Below are 12,051 nucleotides of genomic sequence, written 5' to 3' on the forward strand. Positions count from 1 at the left end.
GCAACAATGTGTAAAATGTTTTCCTTCAAGAACTCTGAGGGAATGTGTCATCCATCAAGCCTTGGGATTTGTTGTCAGCCTGATAGGTGAAAATGATAACTTTAATGTTTCCTTTCTGCGTTTCCTTTCTGCGTTTCCTTTCTGCATTTCCTTTCCGGTAAACTACTGGCTCGGATCTCCTTCTCTTCTCTCCACTGAGGTTTTGAATTGGTTTCTTGTAAGTCTTCATATATTAAGGAAGCTGGTCCTTCATCTGTGTTGTGAGCTGCAAGTATTCTTGCCCAGTTCCCCACCTGCATCTTCACTCTGGTGTTCTTGTATTACAAAAGTCATTTTGTGTTAGTTTGTGGTCCTAGTTTTTAAATCTTTTACTTCTGAAGCTTCCAGTGGAAGTGTCTTCCTGCTCCAAACAGCAGAGCACATTCAGGTGGTTTTATTGGTTTACTTACGATTTCCCTCAATCCATTTAAATCTTTAATTGATTTAAAATTTGCCTTTAAATTTTGGGGACATTTTTGTGTAGCCTAGGCTGACATTGAACTTGCTATGTTGCTGAAGGTGACTTTGAACTTGTGATCCTCTTGCCTCTACCTCCAGAGTTCTGTGCTGCTATGCCTGGTTTTAATTTTATCATTCTGGACAGGAAAGGGACTGTGGATCTGACACCATCTTTCCCTAACCCTCCCTTCCACCTTGAAATACTCTGCCTATGGCTTTTAAGGCTCCATGGAAGGACACAGAAAGTCTCCATTTTTTAAAGGGGTGGGGTCGTCATTCAGTAATCTGCTCTCCCTATTTATCTTGCTTTTCCTAAGTTTTGTTTACCCCCAGAGCTTGATCCCTGGGCTGAGAATTCAGTTTATGTGATGGCTCCAGACTCAGACTACTTGGAGGTCTCCATTTAAATGAGCCTCTCGAATGTCGAATGTCCACGTCTGATCCCATCAAGCTGCTCTTCCCCACGTCAGATGGTGCAGCCTTGATGGAGCCTTTGACCAGGGATTGGAGCTGGAAGTGGTGACAGAGCGGTCCCTTGTCTCTTTCCTCCCTTCTTTCTCTACATCTGTCATCTTCAAAATCTGCTAGTCTGATTTCCAAAATCACATCTCAGATCATCCACTTGTCCCCCATCTCCTCTGCCTCTGCTCTAATCTAGGATCCTTCACCTGCCTAAACCAGACCCTCCCTTGGGAGATTTGGCAAACCTCATGTCATCCATCTCAATCCATTTTCCCCTTCCTCCTTCCCACCTCTCTCTCTCTCTCTCTCTCTCTCTCTCTCTCTCTCTCTCTCTCTCACACACACACACACACACACACATGCGCACACGTTCTTAGGAAAAATCCTGACAACTTTCATATAGATCTTATTTACAGCCATAAAATTGGAAAACCACCCACAGCCAGGAAGGCGTCGTGAGACACTAACATTTGCGGTACCTGGAAGGACAGACATGTGTTGGGAAAATGTCTAGGGGATTCCCATAGAGGAAGCAGTGTTTGTATGGACATGGAGGTGACCAGATGCTCATCTTGTGTAACCAGAACATTATTTATGGGAATAAAACAATAGAAATAAGTCATCAATGGTTTCTCTGAACACTGGTGTTTTACACAGGCTCTTAGTTTAGATTCCCTCAAAGTAAGCTTGAGATGAGACTTCCTCTAAGGAGACTCACTGCAGGGAGGAACAAGGAATGCAGGGAATAAGAAAAGAGGGCAGGATGCATCCTCCATGGGGGCTACATGGAGGATCTGTAGAGCAAATGGTCCTTTGGAAAAAATGAGTTTGGCTTTCTGATTGTCCCACGTCCTCCCAGGACCTGGTTTCCATTTGTCAGAGGCCATTCTCTAGGTAAGTTAGCAGTCAAAACTCACAGAAGCTGGACCTGGGTGCCTTAGGCGGTTGAAAAGACTCTGACGTGGTGCCAACAGACCCTTCAGTCCTGCCCCATTTACCTCTCCCAGGACCCCAAGAGGCGGGTGTCACTTCTCCTGTTAGTGGGAAGCTGCCATCATTTGCCGAAAGACATCTGGCTCATACCAGGCACAGAAGAGCTAGGAATGTGAGTCCAGGTCTGTGGGAGCTCAAGCCCTTCCCAGGTAGACTCCCTTCTTCCTGGATCATGCAACCTGGACATACAGATCCCAGCAGCTCTGAGTCTGCTCTCATCCGGGAGAGAATTGATCTCTATCAGGTTGACTCCTAAAGCGGCTGCTTGGAACATCCTAGAAGCTAGTGCTTGCTAGAAATTGGATCCTGCTCAGATCCAAGTCCTTTGAATCATAAGGTGCCCAATGAGCCTTGCCGCTTGGGTGAACCTGGGATGTAAATGGACCTACAAGAAATATAACATCTGGCCTCTGAGACCTTCATTTTCTCCGTGCTCATATGGGCCCTATAGTGACTGGGACAACACAATTCCTGCAGTTGATAAGACAACACTCTGTAAAATGGCTCTGTGTGTGTGTGTGTGTGTGTGTGTGTGTGTGTGTGTGTGTGTGTGTGTGTTCAAATACAGACTCTTGGGAAAACAGAGAATACCTGGCCATTTTTTGCCATTAAAGACCAGAGGCCGGTAGACTCCCTCTGAGCCATCGTGTGCTAGAAGAGCCTGAGTTAATTCATCAGCAAGGTCAGTAGGAACTCCATATCCTCTGTTTCTCATGTGGCCATTTGCAAGAAGTCTCCAGTATTTTACAGTTCCTCTGTTCAAGAGCCAGCATCTATTTCCCACTGCTCAAATGTGCACTTGCCCTGTGTCTGGCTTTGACCAATGGATGGAGCTGGACGGACTTGCTGCTCTGGGAAACATGTCCCCCACTTTGTGAACAGCCTCGGACTGGCTGTCTGGGGGAGGGGAAGCGACTGCCACATCAGCCAGCAGGAAGCTTTTCCAGATCTTACTGATGCCGGCTCGGGAAAAGCCTCTCAGCTGAGCCCAGCCAAGCTGCCAACCAATACAACCACAGACTACCTACACGTTTGCAGTTTTAGCCACTGTTGTGAAGTACTTGTTTTGCAGCAAAAAAAAAAAAAAAATTAGTATACTATGAGAAGTCTAGGCTGCATTTGCAAAGTTGCTGCTATTAAATTTGACTTGTGCAACTGGCTGGACTTAATCTTACAGAATTCTAATTATTATTATTACTATGATTGTTATTATTAGACGAGTATTGCTCTACTAGGTATATGCACTAGGTAGCCAAGACAGGTCTCAGACTTACTATCTTCCTGCCTCAGCCTCCCAAGCACTGGGAATCCAGGTGTGCATTACTACACCCAGCTCCTAATGTCTTCTTTTAAGTTAGGCAGACCATCTGATGACAGCAAAAAAGATCTAGAAGACTTCTTGAGAAGTCCGACTATCCTGTTCTCCTGTTAGGGAAGGTGGGACTCAAAAGACAGATGGAAAAGGCCACCTTCGCACATTCCACCAGTGTTCCTGGAGCACTTTCTGAGTGACAGCAGCAGCCTCATGGAGTACACAGCGGTTATGGGACTCTATCTTTCTGCCATGGAGGTCACAGTCTTCAATAGAAACAGACAAAAGCTAAGTCATCACACACATATGGTAGATGACCACAGACAGTAACAAAAAGCCAGGAATTAAAACAAACTGGTGTCATGATGGACACTCCTGGTCCCAGATTGGAACGTGAGTCCACAAACAGCCCTCTGAGGAGGTGATAGGTAGGTTTTGAAGTCAGAGCACAGCACGCTCTTGGGGACTTGGGTGTGACTCAGAGGTCCAGAGTAAGCCCTGGTCATCTAGGATGACCACGTTTCTAAGCTGATTCTGGACAACCAGGCATTGCAGTGTGACATCTCCAGGCCTTGGAATTATCGCTCACCATTCCTGCAGCACATAGGATAGCAACATAAAGGCAGCTTTGGCAACACAGTGCTCACATGGGGCAGGCCAGAGAAGGGGTAGGTGTGGCACCCCAGTATCAGCATCCATGCTACTTGAACTGTGTTATGTTCTTTGTTAGGAGAGCTTTCCATTGACCACAGACTCACATCTTATTTATGACCCCATGGGACCTGTCACAGAATAAGGTACATTATGCCCATGAATTAATAGGCTTTTGTTTTCCCCAGCCCGAGAATGTGAACCAATCATGATGACTGAGAGGCCAGCCAACTTCAGTAGACGTCAGGAGCAGGTCCAGGATTGTCCTCCAGCTCCCTAAAGTTCTTAGTAGCTGGGAAACTCCTTGGCTCCACCCAACATTTTTAGCTTCTGCCATCTTACAGACTCTCCTGCCTCAGAATGCCATTCTCCATATTGTCACAGACAGCAGCAAGGACCCCCTCCCTGGTCGCAGTCCATAGTGCAGATGCTCACAGCTGAGAAACACTAACTTTCTATTGAGAACCTGATTCCGCCTATGGCTCCAGAGGTCTGGATCATCAGGGATGACTTTTCAGGAAACCTGCCCTCTGCCCTTTATGCCGCATCCGTAAGTCTCCTCAGTGGCCTCAGACAACTGATTCTGTGTGATGGGTAGAAGCTGTTTGCCTATGTGTACACACACACGCACAGTCCATATGTCCCTAGAGATGTTATGTAGGAGAAGGGCAGTGGCCGAGAGCATGGGACACCTAAAACCACTATTGTGAAATATCTGTCCCTCACTCAGGAAATGTGGGCAAAACATTTGGAGTGTTAAGGTCTCGGTGATGCTCACTGTATGCCAATGGTATTCAAGGACGTCATTCAGAGCAACACTGCAGTCCTGCTTTGACTGCCCCTCAGAAGGACTCAACTGATCATTTGAACACTGAGAGAAGAGCATCAGGCCATGTCCTACAGCTCTGGCGACTGTAGCCTCCTACCTCAACACCAGCAGCTGCTTGGCTCCACCAGCCCAAGGCTCAGACCCCCTGGGGAGGAGGGGCACTCACCTGGCTGGTTGGCAGGAGCTCTGGATTCCCGTCACTCATCCCCACGTAGGTACTGTCACCATCAGACTAGAACAAAGACAAAAGTGTCTCTCATTAAAATGTCCCTAGAGGGAGACAGGACTTGTGCCCTGAGGAGGTAAGCAATTGTGCTTAGAGAAAGCAGTGTATGGCCCAGGATGCCTACGGCCCCATTCCAGCAGGTCCACTGGCCCCTGTCCTGTTCTATGGCCCTTGAAGGCCCCGGTCAGGACCATCAATCACACAGAGGACAAAGACAGGCCGTGAGTGCCTTCTGCTGTTGGGGCTTTGTCTACCGACACAGCAGGCTGCCTCGTCAGGCCCTGAGCTACCCGCCTCCACAAGTATACAAATGACTCTTCTGGCCAAAATGACCGAGGCAATCAGCTAAAGCCAGAGTTCCATGTGCCAGGGAAGGGATTTGAAGTGCATTGCCTTGGAGTCACTGACAGCCTGCCTCAGAGATGCCCACTACATCTTTCTACCTTACGTGGCTTTGTCCCCACCTCTGTCTGCTTTTAGCCACATGGCCATAGGTGTGAGGACTGTGGTGGAAACTTATGAGGAAACACAATGTGTTAGAGAATCTGCCACTCCTGGATTTGGGAAGAACTGCCCATCACGGGGGAACAGGTGCAGGGGAAGAAACACGGACCCCATCAGCAGCTACTGATGTATGAGCTTCAGCTGGTGTCCCAACTTCTGAAGTTCCTCGTCTGCCAAATGGGGATAGGATGGTGGTCCTCTCTTCATAGGACAGTTTAGAGCAGCTTTGCCACATGCCACTACCTATCAGGTTTCACTCAATTCCAGGGAGCCCCTTTTCCTGGAGAGTGGCATCATTTTAGAGTCCCCCAGAGGCAGAGGTTGAGACTGAGGCATGCACTTCTGAGCAAATGATTGGCAGGCGGGCGAGGGGAGGGGCAGGAGGCTAACCATTTATGGACACTGATTGGCTGGAGCTAAATGAGGACACTCACTTCATTCCAAGGTGGTTCTGAGGCATGAACTATACGCACACACATAGGGTCAGTCTTGGCATGAGGCAAGGGACAATGGCCTTTCACAGTCTACAACAACCAACCAATGCTGTGGCCTGCCCTTGACACAAGGAGGCATAACCTTCTGAGCAAGATGGCCTCCACTGGGCCAGAGACAAGAATCTGCAGGGTTATATCCGCCAAAGGCTACATGTTTATAGTTACTTCGTCCTCCAAATTATAACAGTCTGTGTACTGTTTTGTGACTCATCTTTCTGATGGAAACACATCTTGGAATGCGATCTATATCAAAACATAATTGCTTTTGCCAGTCCCCAGAGTTCCACAGGAAGAAGGCGGCATAGACAACTTAGCTGAACTTGTGGCCCAATGAACTTTCTCTCTTTTGCATTTCACCATGGCTGCGTTAGTCGCTGCACAAGAGTTTCTCTATGACGGATTAGCGTGAGTACAATTGTGCTGACTCAGGATGTAGAGCTCTACACTCCGTCAGCCATGTAGATGTCTGCCCAAGCCCTTCCCTTAGACATGTGTTTATCAACCTGCCGGGAGGCCGGCCCCACCCCTGTGGGCCCAGCGAGCCAGTCTCCCCTGCTACCACCTCCTCTCGGTGCCATAACCTATCACTTCTCTATCGCTCTCCAACATCTACTACTGTGTTTGCTGCTCAGACTGCATCCTCCTACCACACCCCATGTTCCCAGGGATCCAGGACTTCATGCTCTGCATGGGGGAGAAGCTTAACCAGGGAGCTGAGACATTTTCTAAAGCAATAGCAACTAGACAGGATGGTGTAAGTTAGTAATACATAACAATATATAACAAGAAAACAGACTGGAAGATGTCCCCCTAAACCCTGTGTAATGGCCAGCAATTATTAAACGCTGGCTAGAAGACAGCTAACAGGAAGGAAAAAGTCCATCTTTTTCATATACAATGGGCAAGTGACCAAAAACAAAAAAAAAAAAAATGTGATGAATGAACAGTCTCTACCTGGCTCTGAGTGACATGCTTTCTATGGAGGATTCCAATGTCCACTGAAGACAGCATTCCTTCCCCCATTAAAAACCAAGGGAACACAGAGAGGGGGAGCTGCTCAATAGGGAAGAGACCACATAAGTACCTTTGTTTGCTTTGCCAAGTTTCTTCCCAGTCATGCTGCAAGCTCCCTGTAAGCAGAGACCAAGGCTTTTCTAGATCCGTCCATGTCGTCAATGTTCAACAGATGCTCCATAAGTGTGTTGGAGACTCAGGAGAGAGAAGAGTCACTCAGAGTGAGCAGTGGACTATGGATTTGGACAGGAAGCCCTCTTGGAGTTTTGCAAGAGGTTTTGGGGCAGCTGAGGGGTGGGGCAGTGGACTCCTATGAGGTCATCAGAGAATCTTACAAATAGGCTCATTCATTCATTCACACATCCATCAGTTCAAGCAATGTCTAAGAAAGAGCTGTCACATGCTAGAGTGAAGCTTGCTTTGGCTTAGAGGAGGGACTTCGTTGGCAGACTGTTGCTGTAGAGTCTTGGTGTGCCTCAATTTGGGGAGTCTTGGGTGCCCCGCACAGTGTCCTGAAGTATGCTGGGCTTAACAGCTGTGAACTGAGGCTAGGGCAGAGGGAGATCAGCTGTCTGCACACTTTGTCAAAGCCATATTAGGCAGAGAACTTGGATCTACAAAGTGAGGTAGATGGTCCCTAAGGGCTTGGCAGCTTCCACCTCATTGGCCTCCAGAAACAAAGGCCTGAGGTTTCTCCCTTGCTCCCCTCCTCATGGAGGACTCTTCAAGGAAAAAGGACAAGTAAGCTAAGGAAAGGGTCACAGAGCTACCCTTCCCTAGACAGAGCAGGGCCACCTTCCTCCACGTATACTCAGACCCTATGGAAAACACTCACGCACCACTACCCAAGACATGCTAAGGTAAACAGAGAGTGTGAGCACCCCATATATCACAAGCTCAGGTTTGTGTGGATCCATGTCATGTACAACTTAGTTCCACAAACCTTGTATCCATAAATGACACAACCAGTGTGCACACAGCACAAGTACAGGGCACATTATCAGACTGTGAAAACTGGCACACAATCCCCAGAACACACACAGGAAAGGAGGGGGCAGATGTAGAAAGACACACACACCTGCAACTGTTTGCTGGGATTCACGTAAGTGTGAACGCAAACACACATTTCGTGTTCCCAGAGAGACAGATTAAATGATGACATATGGGTGGAAATCCTGTGTACATCTCACAATTTATCCATCCCTCTGCCAAAAGTCATTTTTTCACACTACACAACCTTCTGTGTACTTTAAAACGTGCAGAAGAAACACAGGGGGTCAACAGCCTAAGAATTGCTATGAAACGTCAGGACATCCTCTTCCCATTGCCTGGAATAGATTAATTTTCCCTATTTCATATTCTAATTATAATTCCTTTCCCACTGCCATCTTCAGCCCTCATTACAGCTGGAAGATTGTTCTGCAAAAGCCAGGCCTTCATCTTCTCTCCCCAAGAGTTTTGTCATGGAAATGAGTTTTGGAATCTGAAAGAACCCACATTTTTTGCAAATAGCGAATGTGTAGGGATAACCCTTTCATGTCAGCCACCAGGGATAGGCTCACAGAGGCTTCTAAAGGGCCTGTCTCTCTCCACACTGTGTGGTCGCCTCAGGGACAGAAGCTCCAAGGCCTCTATTCCAACAGCCACTGCCCAACCTAAGTTCGTCATGTTCCCCCAAGGAGTGTTTTTTTTTTTTTTTTTTTTTAAATCTTAAAAGATACCTAACTAATAAGCAGCCTAAGTGAAAAATGAGGAGCCCTGATCTGACAGAGACAGAGCCTAGCTCCATCTGTCCCACTGTAGGCAAGTTCTTTACATAGAAGCCTTGGTTTCCCCGTTCTTCTGACCTACAGTCTCTGATTCATGAGAGATAAAACTATCTATCTCTCACAGATACATGTTATGAGATGGAGACACACAGGAAGTGGGAAAGAAGGAGGAAAAACAATAGGCAGATTGATGCAGGTACCAATAAATGAGGGATGGATAAGGGATAGGCAGGTGGGTCAGTAGATATAGGGCTGATAAATGATGGATCAGTTGAGGCAGGGACTGATGGATGACAGATAATGATGATGGATGGATGGATGGGTGGGTGGATGGATGGATGGCTAAATAGAAAAGGGATAAATGAATGAATGATGTACCTATGTATATGTGGATGGATGGATTGTGAATGGATAGACAGATAGAGGCAGAAACCAAAGAATGATGAATAGATGGATGAATGTATTAATACATAGATATATGGATAGATAGATAATAGATGCATCAATTAATTGATCAGTTAATACAAGGACCAATGAATGAATGATTGTCAGGAGAATGATGGGTTGATGGCTAGATGGGTAGATAGATGAATTATGGGTTGATAAGTGGATACATGGAGGATACGTAGATGGATGGTGGATAGTATAAATTCTCACTGTCCAATAGAAATAAAATGCAAGTCATAAATATGAGCCAAGTATGTAATTTACATTTTTCTAGTAGTTGCAATTTAAGAACAGGGGAAACTCATTTTAATGATGCATTCTATTTATCCTTGTATATTTATAATATGATTTCAACATACAATTAATATTTACCTATTAATTGTTGATGAGATGGTTAATTAGTGAGGTGAAGGAATGAAGAGATGCCTGTTCATTCATTGATCCTTGTGTGATGAATGGATGGGTAGATGAGGCTGGGATTTATGGATGGGATGGTTGAGTCAAGAGGGAGACATGGAACCCCACTCTGGCCCCAGAGGCCCTGGGTGGCTGGGAGACACTCAAGCACCCACCCCAGCATGCACTACTGTGATGCAAATATGTGATGGAGAGTTGAGAAAGATAGAGTATGGGGTGGAGAGATGGTAGAGGAAGAGAAGCAGAGCATTCCACATGCTATGGAGAGAGGTGAGACTGGAGACACAGTGGTGAGGAGCAGGCCAGTATGAGGAGCCTGCACAGCCACCTGAGTCCATGGCGATGTCTGGGCCTGCCTGGACTGTGGCCAAGGGCCATGTCTGGGTCTGTGGTCCTATTACAGCCAGGGTCTGTGTTGATGTCTGTGGTCTGGGCTGCCATCTGAGGCTCTGTTGATGTCCTACCCCTGTCTGAGCTGGCTCTGCCCCACGCTGGCTGCAGGAGAGCTGGCCACACCCTTTGTTGACCTGCAGCATCAGCAGTGATGTGGACACGGGAGAGCTGGTCCCATTCCCATGGTGTGGGTGTGGGAGAGCTGGCCTCACCCCTCTGGGGTGGGACGGCCTGGCAGAGCCTAGATCCAGGGCCTTGTGTTGGTCCACCCCATCTATGAGCTGTTAGAGCACATGTAGAGGCTGGCCCTACAAAACCACAGCCTCAGGATCTCCATGACTCTGGGCAACAGCAGGATATCGAAAAGGACTTTCAGGGATGGTCCAGAATCAATGGTGTAGCAGAAGCCAGAGGCCGTCATTGCAATGAACATTTGCAGATAATGCTGTTTGAGCAAAAGGGTATACTGTGTGACACACCACAGTTTCCAATACCACTATGACGAATAGATATGTGATGGAGAAGAGAGAAAGGCAGAGGAGCAGGGTGGTACATGCACGGCAGAACTGGAGACACACTAGCTGTGACTCCTATGAGAGAAGGCTGTGACTGATGGAGGAGCAAGTCATTGCCCAGAGGGGTTGGCAAGATTTTTCTTTCTTGCTTTTTAAATTTAAATTTAATTTAAAAAAATTTTCTTTTGTGGGGGAGGTTACAAGGGTGGAGGGTAGATATGGAAGGACTGGGAAAATGAGTGGGATTGGGGTGCATGCTGTGAAATTCCCAAAGAATCAATAAAAAATTATGTTAAAAAAAAAGAGGGAGGCATGGATGAACGAGTGGATGAGATAAAATGGCTGAGTGTGAAAAGACAGGTGTATGAGAAAAAGATTGGAAGGCAGATAAGATCAACCACTGGGTGGTGGGTGTGAGAGTCTGGGGTGCATGGGTAGGTGGGTGGGGCCTGGGAGGAAATGGATAACTGCACAAGTAAATTAGCAGAGGGTTGGCAAGTGAGTCTGGTATTTCTGCCCCACTCCATACTGTCCCTGAACAAGACTGTGTGTTCACAGTCGCAGGATGTCACCACCTCTCAGGTACTCTACATCTCTAGCCAAGTCACCCCGAATTCCAATTGACAGTTTCTCCCTGGCCACATTCCCATTTGGCCCATACTTAATTCTGGTAAAACACCTCCACCACTGACATATGGGCCTGGGCTGACTCTTTTTCCAGCACTCTCTAATCATGACAGATGTTACTGCCACACAGGCCTGACTCAATATCCCTAGGTGACTCTGAACTTCTGGTCCCGAGTCTGATCACCCACAAAGCTTTCTGCTCAGCTCCTCCATTGCCATGACATCATCAGGCAATCCCTTTATGCCTCAGACCAAGCCCTGCTTGGTCTCTACAATAGCCCTGAGCCTTGTAACACACTGTTCTGGATGCTGTGGGACCTCTGCTGTCTGTCTCCTTGCTCTTACCTCATCACAAGCCCAGAACACCCTCTTCGTCATTTCTCTGCTCCCTGGATCCCAGCTCTTTCTGAGCTCTGTTTTTGTTTTTGTTTTTGTTTTTATTTTAAGAGGATCTGGCTATGTATCACCCTATGGTGTTGCACTAAAAGTTCACGCTTTTGAGTCCAACCTGATAGTCTCCATCCCAGTAAGATCAGTGTCGGGCTGTGAATGCTTTGGTGATAGCATGGATGTTGGAATCTGAGTGTCGCTCCTTCTGTGTACCAGCTGGGTGACCTTGGACCTCATGTCTCTTGCTCTCATTTCCCTAACCTATAAAACAGCATCGAGGGACTGGGGAGATCCAAGAGGATGAGGCACTTTTCGTGAGAGTGTAAGGACCAGAGGTCAGATCCACAGGACCAATTTAAATGCCATAAATACTGAGCTGGTGAGGAGGCCCACCCATAATTCCAGTGTTTGGAAGGTGGAGTCAAGGGATCTCCAGAGAAAGCTGGCTAGTGAGACTGGCCAAGTTGGTGAGCTCTGGGCTCAAAAGACCCTGCCTCAAATGATAAGATG

At 47.2% G+C, this 12,051-nt stretch overlaps 1 protein-coding gene across 9 annotated transcripts in view; it reads right to left on the bottom strand.

Annotated features, from left to right (window-relative positions):
• Positions 1-12,051, bottom strand: part of Tox2 (TOX high mobility group box family member 2) — a 135,724-nt gene that overhangs the window by 83,675 nt on the left and 39,998 nt on the right. For 8 of the 9 annotated variants that reach the window (XM_036183765.1, XM_036183772.1, XM_036183771.1 and 5 more), the window contains exon 2: positions 4,912-4,977. The exons of the other annotated variant lie outside the window; for it this stretch is intronic. In XM_036183765.1, the coding sequence (XP_036039658.1) occupies positions 4,912-4,977 (66 nt within the window). The remainder of the gene's footprint in view (positions 1-4,911; positions 4,978-12,051) is intronic. 9 annotated transcript variants of the gene reach the window in all.

Source organism: Onychomys torridus, chromosome 4 (genome assembly GCF_903995425.1).
Source record: "Onychomys torridus chromosome 4, mOncTor1.1, whole genome shotgun sequence".
Classification (NCBI taxonomy): domain Eukaryota; kingdom Metazoa; phylum Chordata; class Mammalia; order Rodentia; family Cricetidae; genus Onychomys; species Onychomys torridus.